Source organism: Glycine max, chromosome 18, assembly GCF_000004515.6.
Source record: "Glycine max cultivar Williams 82 chromosome 18, Glycine_max_v4.0, whole genome shotgun sequence".
Lineage (NCBI taxonomy): Eukaryota > Viridiplantae > Streptophyta > Magnoliopsida > Fabales > Fabaceae > Glycine > Glycine max.
The window spans coordinates 16,142,941-16,167,001 of record NC_038254.2 but is presented as its reverse complement, the minus strand read 5'-3'; the positions used below and the strand labels follow the sequence as shown (position 1 = coordinate 16,167,001).

Genomic DNA, 24,061 nt, shown 5'->3' with positions numbered 1-24,061 from the left:
AATGAGTGTGTGGAAGTTTAAAGCGTTAGTTGAAAGTTGAAAATTAACAAGTTAGCTAATGAGTGGAAAAGGGCATAAAAGAATGAATTATTATCAGATGGTATAGATAAAAAACTGGAAAAAAGTTATAAATGTTGCAAAATACTAAATATATGTTCTTTTACAACATTTGGTTAAGCAAATAAGTCAGTCATTTGCTTGAGGTTTAGTTAAACACACTTAAAGTTGAGGTTCTAACTTAATTATATAGTAGTGATAAAGTTTTTCTTATTGTTTTAAAGTTTCCTTTTTTTATCAATTTCAAAATTTTGTAAATACGAATCGATTGACGCAAAATTATTTTAGTTTAATTAGTAGTTTCAAATTTGAATTTTAAGTATATAATTGTGTTGACTGCCTAGAGGATAACTATGATGTTTTGATTTTATTTTAAAAAAAGGATAACTATGGTCTTTATCAAAAAAAGAGTCTTGCCTATTAGAATTTACAGTTAAAGACTAAAAGAAAAGATCAATTCTAAGGTTAATGGGTAGAATAGTATAATAAAAATATATGCAAGAATCTCGTTTCGATCATAGTTCTACTAATGATGTTAATGCTAACTTGTTAGTTTTCAGCTTCCATCTAACGCTTTAAATTTGTATGGCCTATTGGAATAACATGATTTATTGCAACCATCGAAATCAAATGGAGCAAGGGATTGATATTTTGATAGGAACCTAATTCAAAGTATTATAAAACCTTAGTAACAACAATAATATGGAAAAATGCAGGCCAAATTGCATTTTGGGGCCTTATGAAAGAAATTACATATGTACATCAACATTTTATTCATTATGATAATGAACATATGGAAATGTAAGCAAGCATTTTTTTATTGACAAGTGTGGTTTACAATTTTGTGCTGAGGTTTCCACTGCTGGTCCAGGACTCTTGAACTTGCATTGCGTACTGCAAATTCCAAAGAACATCCTCTATTGAAGGGCGCTGACTAGAAACCTTGGAGAGACAGTTGATGGTGATCTGAACTGCAGTTTTCATTGATTCATATGCATAAGTTCCCCTCAGTGAAGGATCAATTGCGCTTCTAATTACTGATGTTGCTTCTGATGAACCATTCTCCAGCTGAGCATGACGTAGAGAGAATTAAAGATATGAAAAATATACTTGATTTGTTTAATTACCATAATTTTTTGGTACTTAGAGTAAGCACTTGTAATTTTCCGGTGGGGTTTTGAACATTTACTGTGTAAGATTAGGAAACTTTGTAAGTTGTTACTTGCTAAAGATTATATGATATTTGAGGTTTTGGCACTAACATTAAAGAAAGTAATTAATTTGTTGAATTTCATAGAAAATATTAGGTAACTTCCTAATATATCCTTTATGTCTTTAATTAATGACTCATTTATTTTTCTTATATACTATTTTCACTAAATATTAATTAATGGTAGTTTTGGAAAAAAATTATTCAATGCAACATTGGTTTTGTAAAATGACATTTATTTTGTAACAATTTTTTTTTTCTAAAACGTCATTTAATCTGGAGCAGAGGGAGTTATTTGCTTCATTGGACTCATTTTACTTGTCATTGAAGATAATGTGCTTATCTTAAGACAACAATTCAATTTTTATGACTATAACTTTATCTGACTAAAATGCTCTTATTTTTATATAGTTTCAGCTATACATCTACTAGGTTATTTATTTCTTGAAGAAAATGTTGAAAATAAATAATTAATGCATTCTTGATATTCTAAAATGACAAATAACTTGAGAGAAAAAATTATTTCAAAAGTGACGAACAAAATGAGACGGAGAGTATCTGAATAAGAACAAAAAGTTTTAACAGATACCTCTTCCTTCAGCTCCTCTATTTCACTCGAGGATGTAATTTGTTTGCCAGTGATAACTTCAAGTAGAATAATACCCAACTGATAGATATCTTCCTTTTCTGCATCGTTTGTGCTGCATATAGGTTTAACGATAAATTATACTTAGGATACAGCAGTGGAATAGAAGAGAAGAAAAAGGTAGTAAGAAGAGAAATACCTGCCAATATGATTGGTGGCATTTTGTTCAATATGTGCAATCTGAAAATTGATCAATGCAAGTTAGAATTATGGATGCAATTGTGCAAATACTAATGAGAGAATGATCAACTTATGTAGTCTGTCCAAACCTTGGATGGCAATGGAATGTTGTATCTACTGACTTTTGCATTGAGACTATCATCCAACAGAATGTTCTCAATCTTTAAATTGTTGCCATATATGCCAGGAGCAACTCCTGTGTGTAAGAATTGAACTCCTCTTGCAATGCCTATGCTCATTGCCATTCTTTGTGGCCATTTCAGCATTTCCCTCTTTCTCCCATCTTTTGAATGAAGAATAATGTCATGTTACATTTTTGGGGGGCATTCGTATTTTTTGCTATAGCATTTTATTTTATATGATTGTTTACCTGAAAGTTGATCCCTCAATGACACATTTGAGATGTACTCAAACACAATGAAGACTGTGCTTGTTGTTTGGGGATGCTCCTGTTCAGTAATGATGCAGTGTCCTAGAACACTCACCATATGCCTGTGCCTCAAATTGTGTAATACCTCTACTTGCTGCATGATGCTGTGGGGCAAACCTTTCTGCTTTATTTTTACACAATTAACAAGGACCACTGAACCATCTCTGAGCCAACCTTTATATAGCTGTATTAATATGATAGTAAATGCCATTAATACTTGAACTTGTGGGTTCCATCTCATTACAAAGCACTAGTTATGAATCCATTAACATCATAAAAAAATCTTTTACCTGTCCCAGTGATCCCTCTTCTATTAAATTTGATGGGTCAAAGTTATTTGTTGCATCTTCAATTTCCTCTGATGTGAAGATACGGTATGGTGGCAGTCCAACTGCAGCTTGCTTCATTGCCTGTGGAATATGTCCTACTCCCACAGAAGAAACCAGATTAATGCATCACTTAAATGCAGGAACATGAATTTTAAAGATGATCTAAGATGTGTATGATTTATCATATAGCATCAATTAATAATGATAGAAAATAACAAAATAGTGGCCTTACTTGTACCAATTGGTCTGGGGGATACACTGATAGAATATTTATTAGCAACAGATTTGTCCATTTTAGGATGTGATCTTTCTGCTTTGGACTTCCTAAAGATGCACACAACAAGTAGTACCAGAAGTCCTCCAATTAGTACAATTCCTACAATTATTCCAAGCATTAGGCCTAGTTTTGCACCCGAACCCGATTCCTTCTTCAGATTTTTAGCTGGAGGCTTAACAGCCAAAGCCCCCTCTCTCTTGCAAAAAGAAAATGGATGCTGTTGATCATTTAACCTTTTTTCGGTTGACAAACAGTTCCCAGAATATAGCACTTTGGCCTTTGAAGACACTGAACCAAAGCAGGATGGCAATTTTCCAACCAGAAGGTTGTGTGAGATATCCACAAATGTTAGTGAAGAACTACATGCCATATTCACTGAGAGGTTACCACTTAGATGGTTTGAAGCCAAGTTTAGGTACTGAAGGGAAGGCAAAGAGATCAAAAAGGATGGGATGTTTCCAAAAAAATTATTGGAAGACACATCAAATACCTGAAGTTTATCAAAGTGCACAAGTTGTGGAGGGATATGAGATCTCAGTGAATTATTTCTCAACATAATAGTGACAAGATTCTTTCCCACTGAAGGGAATTGAGCACCCAAATTATTGCCTCCCAAGTTGAGCTCTTCTAGAGAAGTTAGCCTTTGGAGGTCAGGAACACTTCCATTGAAGAGATTATCAACCAAAACAAGACTCCTTAGATTCCTCATAGAGGATAGAGATTGTGGAATTCCCCCATAAATGAAATTTGAGCTAATGTTAAGCACTTCCAAGGACCAAAACCTGTTGATCTTGGCTGGTAAAGGACCCCACAAACCCAAAGACACCAAGGACAACACCTTCAAATTTGAAAGCTTTGTCATGACAGTGAAGAAAGAGTCAATGGAGAATCTTTCAGACAGTGTCTGAAGGGAAGTCCAAGCACCTGCTTTGGGGTTGTGTGAAGATGGAGAGGTCTTGTTTCCAATGATTGTAAGTTCTGTGACATGACCATTGGAGCAAACAATCTTGAGGGAAGGTGAGGGAGGGAGGAAGCACAAGTTGGTCCATCTTGTCCACCCTTGAAGAGCTTGAGGATACTCAAGAAGCTTCTGAACTTGGAATAGAATTCTACCCTCACTTGGTGATAGCTGTGCAACTGAGGAAGGAGTAAGCAGAACAAGAATGATTGCAGGAAACAAGTAACTGAAACAAAGCCACAAGATCTTCATGTTATGAAGCTAAAATACTTTTACTAAGATAGAGATTGGTTTGGTTAGTCACACACAACACAGCATACTCTACTGCAGGGTTCGGAGCTGAAACAAATGAAATGACAAACAAACAACAGTTAAATTGCTCAAAAGATGGTATTGGTATGGTATGAGTTTCACTGAGTAGAGCTATACAAAACAGAATAATCCATGGTCTTTATTTGCTTTGTTTTTTTTCTTAATTTTTTTTTATTTCCAGTTGTACAGAATCTAATAATTTGCAAAGAAAAGCTTTTAAACAAAAAAGCTATTTGTCATGGCATAATGATTGCAAAAAAAGATTTTTTGATGGGAATTATGAGAATAAAGAATTTCAGTACTGAGGAGCAGGTGTGGTAGGACAATGGGGGGAGAGGACCCAAGTTTGTAAAATAAAATGGATCTGAGATGAGATCTCAATAGAAAAGAATGAGAATTCAAAATTCTCAGTGAAGCCACCAAGAAAGTAGTTTGAGTTTTAGTAGTAAAGGAACTTTTGTTAGAGATGTCACATGGAAGAGTGCAAAGACATTATTAAAACGGGAATTCTGATCAGAGGGTATTGAAGGCATCGTATTAAATAGCCACTTGGTTTGCTAGCTAGCTAGCAGCTACATTGCCCGAGAAATCCAAGCCTCCAAAGTCAACATAATGCTGAAATCAAAGTTGCAAAGTGCAGGAACTTTGGTGGTGACCATTTTATTTTTATTTTGGACCTGCATGTATGTTAACACGATATTTCCTAAAGAATTGTTCATGTAACCCACACGCCATGGCACGTGATTGCAGGGAATGGCAGGCTCTTTTATTATCCAAACTTAACTAAAATGTGCTGGTATCATCCAATTATGAATGGTATATATAGGAAAATTGTTAACTTTTGTAATACAATTTAATAAGATTTTATTAATAATGTCAAAATTCATTTAATTATGTCATGATAAATTTGTTGATATTTATGATAATTATTTTAAAAATACATCAAAATTAAAATCTATAATAATTATTTTAAAAAGACTATTGAGTACCGTTAACAATAATTTTATCTGACTTTGAACATCACATAAATAATATTTATATGATATACTTAAAAATCTTTTATACAAAGTACTGAAAAAAAAGTCATATCATTACAAATTTACAATTCATAATGTAAGTTTTTTTTTTTTTAATAATGCATCATAATTATGCTCTTTTTATCCACAATAATTCAGCTTTCATTGTCAATAATAATGCCATAACTGCCCAATGGTTGGGGTGAAGTTAGCTTGGATTTTGGAGCTTTATGCTGGTGGGGGTTGGTGTCGGTGAGGTGTTCCCTCTAAAGTGAGGGCAAAGTGAAGACTGAAGACCGAGGTTATTGGCACACACATTTTTGGTAAAAATGCGTGACACTGACACATATTTTAATGTACAGTGAATTATTTTCCGCCTAGCTAATCCTTTTCTTTGTTTATTATCCTTGCATTATGGAATAGTGTTGGACAACCTGTCATGAAGATTAAAATGGAATAAAGGACAAGATCTGAAGAAGCGTTTTAGCATTTGGTTTCCCTTGTGTACATTGCTGGTACTGGTCCATTGTTTTTGAAAAAAGTATTATAGAGCATCTGTATTGTCGTATTGTCACAACTTGATCACTATAATAATTTTGGTATAATCAAAAGTCTAATCAGTAATCACTTTATTTTTTTTAGTGTGTGATGATGGAGAAGTCAATTTGGCTAACTCCTAGGTGAAGAGAAGAATTTTGACTTTGAAGTATTGAGTTGATATTTTATTGAAACTGAGAATAGAAGAGTCTGTGGAGAAAGATTTTGCTGAATAGATAATGCATGTGTTCAGATTTTGCAGAATCTTCCTACGCAGTTTTATGATGTTTGATTTTGATTTTGATTTTAAAAAAAATTGAAATAGCGATGGAAGTGTTCAGATTTTACTGATCAATCTTATTGACAAAATATATAAATGTATTAAATGAAAATTGAATTTGGCGGGAACTTTTGATATTAGCTAGTACACATACTCTTCTAAAGAGCTTAGTAAACATTATAAACAAAATATTCATAGTTTATATAAAATTAGTGAACATTATAAATTATAATATATTTTAATTCAAATTAATATAGTATATAGCTACTATATACATCTTTATTTATTGATTCCTTACACTACACATGGAATTAATTCAGACTCTCGACATACATAAAAAAGAGGTAAATTACATTTTACTCTGATATTTGAAAAATTATGCTTGTACATGTTTTACAAATAAGATAGCTAGGTAGTTAAAGTCAAGGGGAAAACATGAAATAAAATTAGTGATGCGGTGAAATACATATAATAAAAAAGTAAATTATAAAAAATATTATAAGAATTAAATATCTTTGTAAAATTTGTTGAGTAAACTTACAATTTTATCTATATATATGCAATGTGCAAGAAAAGTATACACCTACCACCAACCACTCTGGATCGATGACAGGTACGATTGTTTACTAGTGTTCTCCTTAAACCTTTACAGCAAATAAAATGAATAATTATAATTAGAAATTTCATTTCATCCTTTATAAGAATCAATTCAAAATATTTATTGTAATAATTTTTTTTCATGAAAACTCTCTTAATTATGAGTTATTTTACTATGTTTAATAAACAATTAGTAAAATATATTAATGTTTTAAATTTTTTGACAGTCTAACTTCATCCTATAAAAAGAATATTTTAAAATTTTTACTTTGATTATTCACATGCATAAATAGAAATAAACAAGTTGTCATCAACTTCTGAACTCAATCAACCCAACTCAACCCAATTCAACTACATTATATAGTGGATTGAGTTGGATCATTTTGATTAACCTAATTATAGTTGAGTTGGATATTGAGTTAATGAGTTCTAAAAACTTGATAAATTCAAACCAACACAATATAATATACACATAATATTAATAATAAAATAATAAATTTTCAAATTCTATCAGTATGATATATGTGTGTCGTAACCCTAAGAAAGAGCATAGACAAAATAAAATTGTAGTCATGCCCTCACATGATTCTTGAACAGTTGCACCTAGAAGGAATGGCCGAATGCATACATTAATGTAAGTGACCGATAGTTTATTAATGCTATCAAAATACTAAATATAGAGGTAGAATTAATCTCTATAATAACAATTGTCAATTGATGTTGAATTGTTTATTCATATTCATTCGACATCACGCATGCAAGCAATGCAGTGTTCATTATAGAGTGCTACGACAGTTTTAGCATGAATAAGATTAAGGGGTTCCTTACTTACCACACTTTATTACGAAGCACGTACCTTTAGTTGAGGAATGTGATGCAAAGTTTATTCAATATCTCGTTCTCATCCTTGATTATGAAACCAAAGGAGTGCCTATGCTTAAGGTTTGTCCATCGATGTGCATGCTTGAATACCTTGGTTCCATACATTTCTCATACAAACATTAGGCGCCTAGTAGATTATATATGGACAACCTCTGAGAGGCTCCTCGAGAGTACTTGTGCAATAGCTCCTTGGATGTAGTAAGCTAGAGTTTAATTTTTTATTTATTTGTAAGAATTAAAAATTGTGTCGGGAGATTTACAATAACTTATACATCTTTACGTAACCAATTGAGTTTACATAACCAATTGAGTTAGACCCTTGACAAGAGTAGCTAGAGTCCAATTTAAGTCAATATCATGATTTTCCTATAAGTGTAAATATCATCCTTATGTATTAAATGACAATCAAACCTTCATATTTGTTTTTGTAGGCTTTATTTGAGATGGTTGATCAAGAAGTCTAGGATATGCTTGATCTAAGAATGATTCCCCTTAGCACTAATGTTTATACCTCCAAACCCTGCATATTAACACTCGCTCGCAAAATTAGGCGTTGCACTAGGATGTACATTGGGAGGATGACCCACCAATGATGTTTTGCTGTTACTATTTTGATTTCTTTTGTACTACTGGTTTGAATATGACGATCACTTATTTTGGTTTTAATATTTCTTCCTATGTTGACTTATTTTTTACGAGTATATTGACTTATTTTGATTTCGTATTTCCTCCTTATTTTTATTTTTCAAGTTATTCAATTATTAAGATAATTTAAAACTAATAAAAATTATGTGTCAAAATATAGGGAAACAAGACAACACAGATATACATATCATATAAATGAGATACAACCTATTTAAATATAGCTCACGTCATTTCACCACTTTCTCGCGTAATATCACATCACAACATAACATGTCTCATTTGTTTTCACATCATTCATGCACTCAAGGATCAAAACACAATATCACTAAATCAATCAATATCATTCAATACACAATCATTATGCAACAGATACACTAAGACTCAATCCTATATGCAATGTGGCACCATGTCAACAAAAAACCTTGTCGAGTGCTTAGGAATACATGACAAGACAAACCACACACTAGTAAGTCAGGTCACTCTCACTAAGTAAAATCATAGGGAGACCAGTCAGGGTCACGCTGTTTTGCGATCCATGTGGGATTGACACAGGCTTAAAGGAACACTCAAACCAGGTGTATTTACCCCCAAGGCCTACACTTCGAAGAGTCCGTCAGGGCCTCTCCCTCCTGATTCTGGTCCAATCAAGAAAATATTTTAGCACATAGACTCTATCAATGAACTGTACAAAACACATGACTCCTCAATTGTTCTCAAAATAATTTTATCTCGTCGCACTGGTGATTAAACTCGTCAGGTCCCCTCAGAGGTTTCCATCACAATCCTCGTCGCGCATTAACTCGTTGCCCTTAAAGGGTCTTATAGTCGTGTGATTGTCCAATCCATAGCTCACAACTCAATGCACACATATATTATAAGTCAATACACACTCAATTTATCTCATACAATCGCTCTCAATCACAATGGTACAATTTCAATTTAACTTGTTATCACACCTCATAAATCCACTACTAAAAAAAAGGCTTTCTACATCGCCCTATTAACATCGGTTATTGCTAAAACTGATGTTAACGAAAGCGCGGTGGAATTTTTGTAATTAAATGGAGTTACTTAACATCGGTTTTAGCAAAACCGATGTTAACTACTTCATGTTAACATCGGTTTAAAAAAACCGATGTTAACATGATGTTAACTTCATAGAGTTAACATCGGTTTTCAGAAAGCCGATGTTAAGGAGTTGATTTTAACATCAGTTTGTTAAAACCGATGTAATGTATTTGATGTTAACATCGGTTTTGTAAAAACCGATGTTAACCATATTCAGTTAACATCGGCTATCCATAAAAAAATCGATGTTGTTATGTTTATAAGTTAATCAAAATTGAGATTTCACAAGCTGCGCGCGCTCGAAAACCTTTCCCTCCCTCTTCTCTTTGTCATCCTCCTGTCTAAAATCGCTCTTCTCTTTCTCCTCCCGCCTGAAATCTGCCGAAAACCACTCTCTCGACACCTACATTGTCCTCGCTCGAACCCACAGAAACCCCTACACTACCGAAAAACCCACATTGTCCTCGCTGGAACCCACAGAACCCCCTACACTGCCGGAAAACCCACATTGTCTTCGCTCGAACCCCACAGAACCCACATTGTCCTCGCTCGAAGAAAACCCTACATACACTGTTGCTACTAGGGTGCTGAAACACTCGTAGGTGCTCAAAGCTCAAAGCTTTCTCCGCGAGGTACGTAGGTCAACTTCTTGTATGCTAAGTTTCCTTGGGTGTTCATGTTTTATTGATGATAATAATAATAATAATAATAATAATAATAATACGTCTTCAATTGCAGTATTGCTGATTGAGGTACGAGGAAAGCTTAAATTTCGTGCCATTTTGTTAGATCTCACTGCCATTGTCACTGTTTGGGTTCGAGGTAAGCTTGGTCTCTTTTTCATTTGTAGTTTACTTAGGAAACATGTTGAAGTTTGTCTTTGTTAAATCTATAGACTGCTTGGAGTACCAGTAGAGATAACTAGTGGTAAGGATCCTATTATTGTGAGTAATTTAGCTCACTATCTCATTATTTTGCATTAAGCAGGTTCATAACAAGTTACTGACACTTCTTGCAATTATTTTGGAGTTTGGGGCACTTGTTTGGTATGTCACAAATTTTCCAAATGCCTTCCATATAAATTTGTTTGATACATAACTTGTTTGGCATGTGTTTTATCTTCTATTAAAAATATGAAATACGAATGGTGATTATGCCTACTGCATGGTGAGCCTCTAGCTAGTGATGTTCATAGCAGTATTATTTGCATACTTCTTTGGAATGTTTAATGACTAAGGTCTACGTTTAGTTGCGCTGGTAAGAGTTGCTAGATTTTTTGGTGGTTTTGCTTATTTTTATCATTAGCAAACTTTCCTTCTGCGAGTTGAATGGTTATGTATGTTAGATCAATTACTTGCTTGTTTAGCTTCTGGTTTATGTAAGGCTTCACACGTAGGAACACCTAGTGTTTGGCCTTGTTTTGTTCTGATCGATCCTTGCAGCTCTAAGGTTTCATAGCGTTCCATTAGTGTTCTGATTGGATTAAAAATATGTCATGTGTTGGCCTTGTTCGGTTCTGATCAATCCTTGTAGGTAGCTGCCGGGAATTTTGTCGTTTGTGCCATGCCAGAGTTTGTTTGCTTCATGGCTAAGTTATTGCATAGATTGATGTTGTGTAGTAGTTTTTTTTTTTATCAGCAAAATTAAATATATTATATATATATGATCAAAAAGTACCAGAGTAGTACATAGGGATATACATCCTCATATCTAGACACCAAAATGAGGTACAGGCCATATTAGGAGAACATGTATTTTGTTTTAATTGTAACACCCATTACATAAGAAAACCCTGGCTAATATTGCTTGACCATTGATTTAGATGGATTGAGAAATGTTTCTCAAAATGTCTAAGCCAAGTCCAGGTCAAGAAAACAGCTTCATCAAACAATCTGTTAGCATCAAATTCTACATTTGAGAACAAAATTATGTTTCTTAATTTCCAAATAGCCCAAGTTACCGCCAACCACTAATATCTCCATCTCTTAACCCTTAACCCTTCTGCCTGGATGAAAATATGCTGGAGAAAATTTTGTTTAGGCCCGAGAGGAAAGGCACTTTTTAAATTCAACCAAGACATCGATTCCCACCAAATTGGTTGGATGACGATGCAATGGAAGAATAGATAAGATGCCTCCTCTTCAGCATCTCTGCAAAAAGGACAGTACAAATCCTGAAGCTATACTTGTATCTCCATATATCCTCAATGAGTAGTCCTTTAATGCAATTTCTGTTTCTATTTGCATTCGTCATGATATGGAAATATCTAGTGTTACAATTTCCCTCCTTTAGCCATCTTGATCTAGATTTCTGCCTTAGCAATGATTCATAGGCTTGGGCTGCCACCCACAAATCTTCCTGCAACTGCTTTCTTCTAGAAATTTCCAAATCAGTCATCTATCTATGCAATGTGTCCTCCTCTAACTTATTTAGCTCCTCTTCCAAGTTCTAGACTTTTTTAAATCTATCCCCATATTCTTCCTTGTTCCATATCTTTAATCTGCACTTCAGCCTTTTGATTTTTTCTTTTAATACATATGTTCCCCATCCTAAAACTTGGACAGAATTCCAGCATTGATTTACTACTTCTCTGAAGGACTTATCTGTTAACCAGCAGTTTAATATCCTAAAAGGTTTAGGACCCCAATCAACATTGTTAGATCTAAGTAGAAATGCTACTTTGGAGGCCCCTCTTCTAATACTCTCCAACCCCTATACTTGGAAGTCAGAATTCTGCTCCAAAATTGGTCTGGTTGCTGAAACATCAACCATTTCCATTTAATTAGAAGATCTTTGTTGAGAGCCTTGATGTCTTTGATTCCCAATCCTCCCCTTTCTCTAGAGGCACACACTTGACTCCAAGCCACCCAGGCTATCTTCTTCCCTTCTAGATTACCACCCCAAAGAAAGTTTCTTTCAATGGCAGTAAGTCTATTAATTACTATTGTAGGGGCTCTGAAAAAAGACATAAAAAACAAAGGCAATGTTGTTAAGACAACATTAATTAAAGTGATTCTGCCAGCCATTCATATACTTCTCTGGTTCCATTTATTCAGCCTAGATAACCATTCATCTGAGACTACCACTCTATCCAATTTGCTTTTGCATGATCCATTTGGCCTAACCCAAGTAAAGGGCTTACCCACACAAGGAATGTCATCTACCTCCATAACAGCAAGCCAATCATTGAATTCAGCTATAAGATTAGTATCTGGATTACTGTGATTGCTTCCCATTCTTTCAAAGGGATGTCTAACACAATTAAAATCCCCTACAAGACACCAGCAATTAACTTGGAACTGAATCTTTGATGGAAGCTTGCTTGTGGGGCTTTTATGGAGGCTGGATCTTTGAGCTTCAATGAGGTCCTTTAATGGTGATTTTCCACCATGGAGATGCAGCGGAAGACAAAGGAGAAGAGGTGAGAGGAGGCGTCATCCACTAAGGAATAAGCCATGGAAGAAGGAGCTTCACCACCAAGATGAGCCTTGGATAAGAAGCTTGGAGAGGATGCTTCAATGGAGGAAAAGAAAGAGGGAGAGAAAGAGAGAGGGGGGAGCACGAAATTGAAGGAAGAAAAAGGGAGAGAATTTGAACTTTGAGTTGTGTCTCACAAGACTCTCATTCATCAAACTTACAATAAGTGTTACACATGTTTCTATTTATAGACTAGGTAGCTTCCTTGAGAAGCCTTCTTGAGAAAAATTCCTTGAGAAGCTTCTTTGAGAAAGCTTCCTTGAGAAGCTAGAGCTTAGCTACACACACCCCTCTAATAACTAACCTCACCTCCTTGAGAAGCTTCCTTGAAAAGATTCCTAAAGAAGCTAGAACTTAGCTACACACACCTTTCTAATAGCTAAGCTCACCTCCTTGAGATGAGAAGCTAGAACTTAGCTACACACCCCCTATAATAGCTAAGCTCACCCCCATGACAAAATACATGAAAATACAAAAAAAGTCCCTACTACAAAGACTACTCAAAATGCCTCGAAATACAAGGCTAAAACCCTATACTACTAGAATGACCAAAATACAAGGCCTAAACGAAGGAAAAAACCTATTCTAATATTTACAAAGATAAGCGGGCTCATACTTAGTCCATGGGCTCAAAATCTACCCTAAGGCTCATGAGAACCCTAGGGCCTTCCCTTGGATCTCTGGCCCAATCTACATGGAGTCTTCTATCCAATGCCCTTGCGGGGTAGGATTGCATCATTCCCTCCACCTTGGAAAGGATTTGACCTCAAATCCCGAGGTTCTTCATACTCTGGGCTCCTTCCCTCGACACCTGTAAAAAGAACAAAAACATATGTATTAGTGGTGTTTGGTAAGTTGAAGTAAGGCAAGGTCTGAAAACCCATTTCCTGGGCATCTTCCCATGAAGGAACATGGTGTTTCACCAACTCAATGAGTGGTGCTACAAGTATAGAAAAATATGGGACAAACCTTTTGTAAAAGTTTGTTAAGTCATGGAAGCCCCAAATTTTTCTTATACTTGGTGGAGTGGGCCACTCAGGAATGACCTTTATTCTCTTAGGGTTCATGGGAACCCCTTGATCACTATTTGAAAAATTAAGAAAAGTAACGCAATAAAACATACCTTTTTCTGTATTTTCATATTGATTATTCCTACCAAAAAGTATGACAAAACTAAGGTGTCCCATATGAGTACATAAGTTTGTATTGAAACTAAAAATAAGAACAAACCTACCTAATGGGTCCCTATGTACACACACCATGAAGATGTTAGGTGTACGAGTGATTTTACAAAAGAGGGTTGCACCACTCAAAACATTCATTATACCACCTATTTTAGGGACTTGGTGCCTAATAATACCTATTTTGGGCACCAACAAAGCACAAGGATTTAAGCTCTTGCGAACCAAACCCTCATCCAACAATTTCTTTACTTGAGGAATAAACTCAAGCCCAAGAGGTGTGGCAATGCTAGCAAGTGTCTTTTTACAAAAGAGAAAATGTGGAGGTTGTCTAAGAGGGAAAGTTTCTTTAATGTTTGTCTTTATTGCAAAATGTGTTTCCTTATTAGCCAACCTCTTGGAGGAGACACTTACCTCCTTACACTTCTCTTTAACCACTAATGGTTGTCCTTCTTCTTGGGGGTAGATTTCTTCACTAGATTCTTCCCCTTTTGCTTCTTCACTTTCGCTAGAGGAAGGTGAAGTAGTAGCCTTATCTTGGCTACTATAAATGTCTTGGCCCCTCATAATCATGGTTTTTGTGGTGGGGCATTGAGAAGTAATATGTCCTTTTCCAAGACATTTAAAGCACTTTATAGAGCTAGTTTTCTCTTTCATACTAGCCTTAGGGGCTTGTTTTTCTATTGTCTTCCCCTTATCATCTTTGGGCTTAGAAGGTGTCACCCCTAAGATGCCTTGACCTTGGTCTTTCTTTGGATAAGAGTGAGAGCCATAAGATTTTGACGTAGACTTCTTTTTAAGTTGTTGCTCTACCCTTATTTCCCAAACTAAGTTAGCCTCTACATTGTCCTTCCCATGGAAGTATGGGAGGTTAATGTTAGTCTCTTGAGGCTTTCTTTCCTTTTCTCTTCTAAGGGAGTGAGGTCTAAGATGTGGCCTATGCCTTCCTTCGTAATAGTCACGAAGTTCTTCACATAGGCTCTTGCAAGAGTTATGACTACTATAGGAGGCATGTTTTTCTCTTTTCATTTCTTTCATTATTTTTCTTCTTTCTTCCTCTCTTATTTTCTTTCTTTCATCTTGACTTATTTCTTTCACTCTTTTTTTTCCTTTTTCTTTTCTCTCTTGTTTTTCTTTCCATAACTTGAGGGAACTCAACTCATCTAACATTCTAGATAAAGGGTCTTTATGACTAGTACCCTCACCATTAACACTAGATGAATGATGACTCATGTTGGTTCCTAAGTTGTGGTTCTTTCTTGTTGGAGGTTTGAAAATAAAAGGTAAAAGAAACTATGTTTGAAACTAGCCAAAATAAACACTAAAAGAGGTGTGAAAGATAAGGTAAAAAACTAATTGGTAAAAGGAAAGCTGTCTAGGCGGTTTGACAATGGAAGGTAAAGGAAATAAGCTATGAAAGTAAGCAAGAAATGTAAACTAGGCGAATCCTAAGAGTGTTTGGATGACCACATTCAAGGTTCCCAACAAAACCCTCACTATCCTAAGGAAAAATTGCCTAAAATTATTACACACAAATGGAAGTTTGGTAACCTATTGGAGGCTCCCAACACACTTCCAATGAAAGGCCTTTTAGTTACAAAACTTGAAAGCAATGAAGGTAAGTAAATTGCAAATTACAAAATTACAAAACGGTCCTCAATTTTGGTGGTTGTTCTCTCTTTGGTGATTCACTCAATTTGGAGTGCTTCTTAGTCCAATAGCTCTTAAGGTGGTTGGCCCCTTTCTTCTTGACTCAAATTCTTCAAGGGATGGCACCGATCCTCCTTCCAATTCCCTATATGGCAACCCACAAACAAGGAAACAAAGAGACAAGCAATAACCAAAGACCAAAAAAAATGAAACGAAAGCTAAACCAATGAATTTTTAACAAGACAATTTTTCAAGGATTATTCAACAATTAAAGCAATGAAAAGGACATAGAAGCAAGCTAGGACTCAAAGAGAAACTTAGAATGGCTCTAGAGTAGAGTAAAAAAAAAACTATAAAAAAAAAGAGACTCAACAAACCTCTAGCTTTGGCACTTGTTTTCACAGTAATTTTAAATTTAAATTTAGGAACTAAGATTGGTATAAGATAGGAACCAATTATAGAATAAATTTTGAGCCAAAACAACAAGCACACTTCCCTTTCACTTTTTTTTTCTGGATACTGATTTTTTTGCCAAATTGTGTGATTTTTATTATTTTTTCCTTTAATCCAAACCACATGGTTCTTTTTTATAACTTTTTTTCAGATGTCTAGAAAATTCAGTAAAATTTTCAGCTCAAAATTCAAAGTAACCAATTCTCAGTAATTTTTACAAGTTTGTATGTCCAAGCTGCTAGCACCAACGATTTTTTTTAAGCATGGTATATTGATTGCCTTGGGCTTACTTTCAACCTTCCTATGTATGTTGAACTCACTAGGATTGTTTACCACAGTTTTAGGAGTTCAATATTCACTTAGGATCAACATTTCAGCCAGCAATTCAATCACCAAAAATCAAATTCACAATAGACACAATCAAAAGGAAACCTAAAAGTTCAAGAAAAGGTTCACAATCAAAGACTCTCTAAGAATTTTGCATGAACATGTTAAGGAATAATTAACATGAAAGATTTGACTCAAATCAAATAATAGGCTAAGAGAATTTCATACACTCATGAACAAATGAGTTAGACAAAGAAACAAGAAAAATAAAATTCAGCACAACATAAGAAATCTTATGTGACAAGTTTCATGACTAGACATGACTTCTATGACAAAACTACAATAGGTGAACAAGTCACTCTAGATTTTTGAGTTTTTCTTCTACTTTAATATTTTTGTAAGAATTTTATGGTTTAGGTTTCAGCCACAAAAAATAACAAGACAAAACTCAAAGGAACCTAAACTCAACACAATTCATGGTTCAAGAACAAGAACAAGAAATTTGAACCATAGAAAATCAAATCTAGCTTCTATAGCAAGTTTAATCGGTGGAAACTCTAAAGAATCATGTTAACAACATTTAGCACAAGACATTTGAGGAGATACATGGAGAAAAATGAAGAAACAACAATGGAAGAGAAGGTAAAGCAAAAAAATTAATGGAGGTTTAAGGAGCACCTACTTGAAGCTCTTGTGCTCTAATTACCACTTGATGGAAGCTTGCTTGTGGGGCTTCTATGGAGGCTGGATCTTTGAGCTTCAATGAGGTCCTTTAATGGTGATTTTCCACCATGGAAATGCAGCGGAAGACAAAGGAGAAGAGGTGAGAGGAGGCACCATCCACTAAGGAATAAGCCATGAAAGAAGGAGCTTCACCACCAAGATGAGCCTTGGATAAGAAGCTTGGAGAGGATGCTTCAATGGAGGAAAAGAAAGAGGGAGAGAAAGAGAGAGGGGGGAGCACGAAATTGAAGGAAGAAAAAGGGAGAGAATTTGAACTTTGAGTTGTGTCTCACAAGACTCTCATTCATCAAACTTACAACAAGTGTTACACATGTTTCTATTTATAGACTAGGTAGCTTCCTTGAGAAGCCTTCTTGAGAAAACTTCCTTGAGAAGCTTCTTTGAGAAAGCTTCCTTGAGAAGCTAGAGCTTAGCTACACACACCCCTCTAATAACTAAGCTCACCTCCTTGAGAAGTTTCCTTGAAAAGATTCCTAAAGAAGCTAGAGCTTAGCTACACACACCTTTCTAATAGCTAAGCTCACCTCCTTGAGATGAGAAGCTAGAACTCAGCTACACACCCCCTATAATAGCTAAGCTCACCCCCATGACAAAATACATGAAAATACAAAAAAAGTCCCTACTACAAAGACTACTCAAAATGCCTCAAAATACAAGGCTAAAACCCTATACTACTAGAATGGCCAAAATACAAGGCCTAAACAAAGGAAAAAACCTATTCTAATATTTACAAAGATAAGCGGGCTCATACTTAGCCCATGGGCTCAAAATCTACCCTAAGGCTCATGAGAACCCTAGGGCCTTCCCTTGGATCTCTGGCCCAATCTACTTGGAGTCTTCTATCCAATTCCCTTGCGGGGGTAGGATTGCATCAATCTTCCTTCTACTCAAACTCTGCCACAACTGTCTTTTACCTTCTATATCACAAGGAGCATAAATATTGGTCACAACAACTCTCTGCATGTCAGCCAACCAAACCCCTTCCAACATAATGAACCCCTTTTCAGAAATTCTGATATCAACCTGGATGTTTTTGCTATTCCAAACACACAACATCCCCGCAGCAGTGTTCACAGCTGGGTGCCATTCCCAAGCAATATCTGGGTGCCTTGACAAGGCCTGGCAAGCTGCCTTATCAAAAGAGTCCCTCTTTGTTTCTTGCAAACAGAGAAGGTCCACCTTCAGCTTCCCAACCAAGTTCCTGATAGAGGCCCATTTAATACCTCTACCCAGCCCTCTAATGTTATAGGATAAAATATTCATCTATGGGCTTTCCTATTACCCAACTCCATAGCTTCTTTTTTGTCTCTGGATTCCATATTGGCATAGTTTTGGATAAAGTCAAAATGGTCTGTATCTGCCTCCATGCCTATGCTTTTTCCCAAATTCCATAGTTGTTGAGCCTCTTCCAACACCTCTGTATTGCACTCAATTTTACTTTTTAACCTTCTTTCTGCTTCAAAATTACTCTGGTTTTGGGCCTTGTCCTTGGTACTTATAATATGACTAGACACAAAATTTGTGAGTACTTTAGTACCTCTGCACATAAGTGTATGCTTGCATGTGTCTCCAACGTAAGTGTATCAATGCTACATAGCAAATTAAATAATAGCCATTTAATTAGGATTACAAGGCAGACAAATAAAAGGTATTGCACGTTTTCCTTAACCACAAAGTCAAACCAGTTCAATATTGTCTCTTTAAAATCTGTTGGGATTTTTGCATCCCTTTTCAAACAAACCAGAAATACAGAGTTGTTATGCAGAATTGTAAGTGACAAAATAGAAGCCATTACACATATAGATACCAAACTATAGTCGTGGATATAATATATAACGTGAAAAAAAAACTCATTGAGAGAAGTATTTCTTGAAAAAAAACTAAAGTCAGACCACCATTGAGAGAAGTATTTCTTTGATGGCCTCTGGTCCAAACCTCTCTATCCCTTGTACTTAGAAATTAGGATCCTACTCCAAAGCTGGTCTGATTGGTGAAACATCAGCCATTTCCATTTAATTAGGAGAGCATTGTTAAGTGCCTTAATGTCTTTAATTCCCAAGCCTCTCATAGCTCTAGAGGCACACACTTTACTCCAAGCTACCGAAGCTATCTTGTTCCCTTCACAACTGCCACCCTAGAGAAATTTCCTTTGAATTGCAGTTAGCCTATTAATCACTGCTGTAGGGGCCCTGAAATAAGACAAATAAAACATAGGCAGTGCTGTTAGGACAACATTAATTAGGGTAATTCTGCCAGCCATAGAAATGCTTCTCTGGTTCCATTTGTTGAGCCTAGCCTCGAATTTTCTGATAATGGGTTCCCACACCATCGTTCTTCTCGGATTAACTCCAATTGGAATCCCTAGGTAGCAGAATGGGAAGTTGAGAGGCTAGCCTTGAATTTTCTGAAACTCTGATGCATACTTATTGGAAGCAGCTTCTATCACTGGCGGTTCATTCAGAAATGCCCAACTGCTTTTGGTCCACTTGCATTAACCCCAATCATTTTCTAAAATATTAATCATTTAAAGGGATTCATAATAATACACCAAATTGTGCAATTACTATCTGTGATTTAATTTACCAGCCATTTTTCTTGATAAGTTGCTCTAAACTTTTCTGGTCAACGTCCATGCCTAAGGACTCCTTTATGCTAGCCAAGGTCACGGTACTTGACTTATGAGAATTCTCTGAATCCTCAATTTTTTGGGCCTGTCCACTATCCATCATAAACATCAAAATATATTACTAGCTTTTATATATGTGTGTGTGTGTGAATTTGTGACACATAGAAGGGGAAAAAATGTAGAGATGTAGTTAATTTCAAAGTCAAAAAACCTGAATAGTCTCAGACAGTTTGGACATAGCTCTGAGGTGTTCTAACTCTGACTCCTTCTTTACTCTCCAGTAAGCATTAATTTCTTCTTTGGTGAGTGATCGATTCCTCTCTATTGTAGCTGCAACAATAACAAATTTTTCCTCCATCAGAAATCACAAGTGACTTATGATCTAGACTCGACCAAGAGGTGAATCATAAGTGCATAACATAAGACGAGAATGAAACAACACTAGTACTAATTAATTAATTAATTATTTGTACCTCATTCAGGATCCAAGATCAGAGAGTCCCATCCTGCCATAAGAGAACCCATTGTATTTGTTGCTGAATTAATTTCTTTATCGTAACAAACTTAGCGACTAAGCCACACTAGCTCCTCCAATGCCTTTTCTAAATCGATGACCTCTATATATATATATATATATATATATATATATATATATATATATATATATATATATATATATATATATATATATATATATATATATATATATATATATAAGTGTTGGTCAGATTAGTGATGAAGCTCCGGATTGTTTCTTTATTTTGTTCTTATCTCTTGGCAAGGTTTTTAGATTGTGATGACTGGACAAAAGTGTGACATCCATAGGTTTTGGATGTTAAGGGATAATGATGATGATAATGATCCTACTGTGAGTCAATTATCTCAAAGCAAAGCAAGGCAGTATTTCCATTTGGTTCTAAAGTAGCATAAACCATTATGCAACAAGTAGAGAATTAAATGGGAAACTTCATCAGTTTTTTATCCCGTAGTTGCTTGAACTGGCTTTTCCTTATAATGAACATGATTCTTTTCACTCTCTGCTAGTTCAGACCCAAAGGAAAAATTAATTTCACAATGGATGCAAAACAACAGCCACAGAAAATGAGACCTATGTTATTTAGGACTAACCTCTAACCCTATCAAACAACATTTTGAAAATTAGAATTCTTGTAATTCAGAAACTGTACAAATCCAGAGTACAATTGTGTAAATAAATTCTTGCAATTTAGTAATTTTGGTAGTTAAGACTTGTATAATTGAATTGGAACTCCACCAATTGGAATTCTGCAGTTCCTCTTCCAATGGTATTAGTTGGAAAAAGGTTGGTTTTTCTTTTTACCATATTAGCTCCCCTAGCATCCCTCTTGGTTAATAACAAAGAAAACTGGTAGATAGTAAGAGACAGAGTTCAATAAAATTTGTACTTCATCTTTTGCCGAAGGCTGTACTCAGTTCAATAAAATTTGTGTATCAACTACCTAAAGCTGCCCTAAAGTAACTTGGGGGACATAGATGGAAACAAGCCCATGTTATTTGCACATATAGCTAACTTCTTAGGAAATATGTAGAGCATGCATTTAGCTTCAATGAATTATATTGTACTCAGTTCAGAAACAATTTTAGATTGGAATTAAACATTGTTTCGTCCATCCTAATCATTGAACCATAAATTCGATTTAATAACCCACAAAATAGTAGCTGTTGAATTTAATTTTGTACCATGAAAATGTCACAATGACAACAAGCAAAGAAAATTGAATATTTTAAGGCTTTAGTCACAGGCAGCACACAGACTTTAGAAAACAAGGCGGCCACATCACCACAGTTTTTATTTTAAGAACTTTAGCAATTACTTTTAAATGTACCAATATTTTCCCTCTATCCGTTGAACAAGTAAGTGTATGTTTATGTTGAATAAAGTTGATTTAGATTATTGTAGAATTGATTTTGACACAAATTTTGCAGAGCAAAAAAAAATAATTTGAGTCTTGATTCTGATGTAATCTACAACTCAATTATTCAAACCAAATCCAGCCTAAAACTATGCTCTTGGCAAGTCTGACTTCTTTGAAGGTTAGTGGCACGACATCGTTAGTTCAGAGACAATATCTTACGGCACCAACATTTGGGATATTCTACTTCTAGAAGGTTAGTGGCACGACATCCTTAGTTCAGAGTGTTTTTGCTTGCTTATTCTGCCTTTTTCATTCTGCCTTGATTGGATATTCTGCATGCTGTGTTTTTGCTGTTTCCAAAATGGTTTGTTGCTGCATATTGTTGCTGTCTATTATTGTTGAAAGAAGATAAATATAATCGAAATATACCTCAAAATAGCATACAAACAGATCAGCCTTGCTTAAAGTAATATGATGCGGCTGAGACAATTGCACCCCTCCCAAGGGGATAAAGAAAACTAGTCAAGATGGTTTTCCAATTAGTTCCAACTAGTTCCAATTAGTGTTGGTTTGAGGCTTAGTGTTGTTCCTATTAGTTCCAATTAGTGTCGTTCAAATTAGTTCCTCCTCCACTTCAGATCCCAGCTCCATATATTCTGAGAAAAATTTCCCATCTTAGAAATGGGAAAATTGTGTTGTCTACTAATAAAAAAAAGCTGATGATACTTCTGTTGAAGGCTGCAATCCTCTCCCAACCAGTTATCTTTGCAGAAATTTATTTTATCCCCACATCCAACCTTCCAAGCCATATTTTGATGGATAATGTTGAAGTCAAACTGCTGATTTAGCTTTCTAAGATCCTTCCACCATTGGGAATGCCATCCTTTGTCTCTGTCATTCTGTAAATTTGACCACCCTCCATATGTGGAGTTTAACACTGTGACCCATAACTGATGTTGATTGGAGGATAAGTCCCAAATCCATGTACCCCTCAAAGCTGCATTGAATTTAGAGAGATCCTTGATCCCCAGGCCCCCATCATTCTTGGGAAGACAGATAACATCCCACTTCACCGAAGGGATTTTCTTATGATCTTGATTTCCTCCCCACATAAAATTCCTTTGGAGAGATAGCAACTTGTCAACTATTCTTTGAGGTATCTTGAAAAAAGATAATAGGTAAATTGGTAGGGCATTCAGAACAGACTTTATCAAAGTCACCTTGCCACCCATGGATAAGTTTTTGTGGTTTCATTTGGATAGCTTAGCTTCAAATTTTCTTATCAGAGGCTCCCATACCACCCGACTTGAAGGCTTGACCCCAATAGGCATACCCAGGTAGTGAAAAGGGGTATCCATGTGTGTACAATTCAAAAATTGGGCAGCATCATGAACCCAATTGGCTTGAACCTTAAAGATCCCAAAGTGGCTTTTGGCAAAGTTGATCTTTAGACTAGAAGCCATTTCATAACCTTTAAGCATGGCTTTCAAGACAATGACTTTTTCCCAAGAAGCTTCCCCAACAAAGATTGTTTCATAAGCATATTGCAAGATATTTATAGGCTGATTTTGCTTCCCAACCAGATAGCTTCTATACAGGTTTTTGTTAAGAACCCCCCCCCCCCCCCACACACACACACATCTGAATTACACCAAGCCATCATTTAGGATATGTACCATAAGCATAAGCCATCATTTAGGATACGTAACAACTTATGCTAGTTAAAGTCACATATGAATTACACCAAGCCAAATCGAAGACATCATTGGAATGAACAAAGAATTGTTGCAGTGGTGATTCCTCAATTTGAAAAACACTATTTCGAAGGAAAATGAAGGGTTGGCTTAACTGTTTCTTCCGAGGATAAGAGTTGTCGCATTCCACTTTGCTTTTAGAAGTACTGTCTTGTGGGGTGAAACAAATACTGCATTTATCCAGTGATGTAACACACCAAATGTGAACAACACCATCTTCAACTCCACTCGCTAAATATTGACCAGATGGACTAAATTTCATGGTCCAGACTACACCTTTGTGTTCTCTAACCTCTTGTCCAAGGTATAGGCCATTGAACTCCAGGCACGTCTTTTTATTCTGCTTCACCTTTATTCTTCGAGTTTTATTTGTCCCTACATTCAATTTGGACCTTACATTTCCTTGACCACTTTTCCTGATGTTGACAAAGCGTTTCCACCAATATTTCCTCTTTCTTTTACTCATATAAAAAACCTGAAATTCTTCTTGTGAAAGACCTTCTCTAGGTCTGTGGTCCTCAGGTGTATAA

General features: G+C 35.5%; 2 protein-coding genes across 3 annotated transcripts; both read right to left on the bottom strand.

The window, feature by feature from the left end:
* Positions 1 to 706: 706 nt before the first annotated feature.
* On the bottom strand, positions 707 to 5,191 carry LOC100803061 (probable LRR receptor-like serine/threonine-protein kinase At1g14390). Its single transcript, XM_014770855.3, has 7 exons — positions 3,085 to 5,191; positions 2,814 to 2,947; positions 2,464 to 2,707; positions 2,183 to 2,376; positions 2,053 to 2,093; positions 1,857 to 1,968; positions 707 to 1,125 (listed from the first exon to the last, which is right to left on the bottom strand). The coding sequence occupies exons 1-7, from the start codon at positions 4,337 to 4,339 to the stop codon at positions 892 to 894; spliced, it is 2,214 nt and encodes a 737-aa protein (XP_014626341.1). The 5' UTR covers positions 4,340 to 5,191; the 3' UTR covers positions 707 to 891.
* A 13,747-nt stretch (positions 5,192 to 18,938) lies between these two features.
* On the bottom strand, positions 18,939 to 20,484 carry LOC100795301 (uncharacterized). Of its 2 annotated transcripts, XM_041012263.1 has the most exons (4): positions 20,359 to 20,482; positions 20,094 to 20,215; positions 19,840 to 19,967; positions 18,939 to 19,742 (listed from the first exon to the last, which is right to left on the bottom strand). In XM_041012263.1, the coding sequence occupies exons 1-4, from the start codon at positions 20,405 to 20,407 to the stop codon at positions 19,646 to 19,648; spliced, it is 396 nt and encodes a 131-aa protein (XP_040868197.1). In that variant the 5' UTR covers positions 20,408 to 20,482; the 3' UTR covers positions 18,939 to 19,645. The 2 variants fall into 2 exon arrangements, 1 of the variants encoding a protein (XP_040868197.1); XR_003265412.2 differs by having other exon boundaries at positions 18,939 to 19,974; positions 20,094 to 20,212; positions 20,356 to 20,484.
* Positions 20,485 to 24,061: the final 3,577 nt, after the last annotated feature.

What these genes read in the sequence shown, in the direction of transcription:
- LOC100803061 (XM_014770855.3), bottom strand. Translation starts at nt 4,339, where the DNA reads ATGAAGATCTTGTGGCTTTGTTTCAGTTACTTGTTTCCTGCAATCATT. An exon ending in AAGAGGGATCACTGGGACAG is followed by an intron (nt 2,708 to 2,813) that starts GTAAAAGATTTT and finishes ATATTAATACAG; the next exon opens with CTATATAAAGGTTGGCTCAG. An exon ending in TAGAGGAGCTGAAGGAAGAG is followed by an intron (nt 1,126 to 1,856) that starts GTATCTGTTAAA and finishes CGTCATGCTCAG; the next exon opens with CTGGAGAATGGTTCATCAGA.
- LOC100795301 (XM_041012263.1), bottom strand. Translation starts at nt 20,407, where the DNA reads ATGGGTTCTCTTATGGCAGGATGGGACTCTCTGATCTTGGATCCTGAA. An exon ending in TCTGATCTTGGATCCTGAAT is followed by an intron (nt 20,216 to 20,358) that starts GAGGTACAAATA and finishes TTGTTATTGTTG; the next exon opens with CAGCTACAATAGAGAGGAAT. An exon ending in CTTATCAAGAAAAATGGCTG is followed by an intron (nt 19,743 to 19,839) that starts GTAAATTAAATC and finishes GGGTTAATGCAA; the next exon opens with GTGGACCAAAAGCAGTTGGG.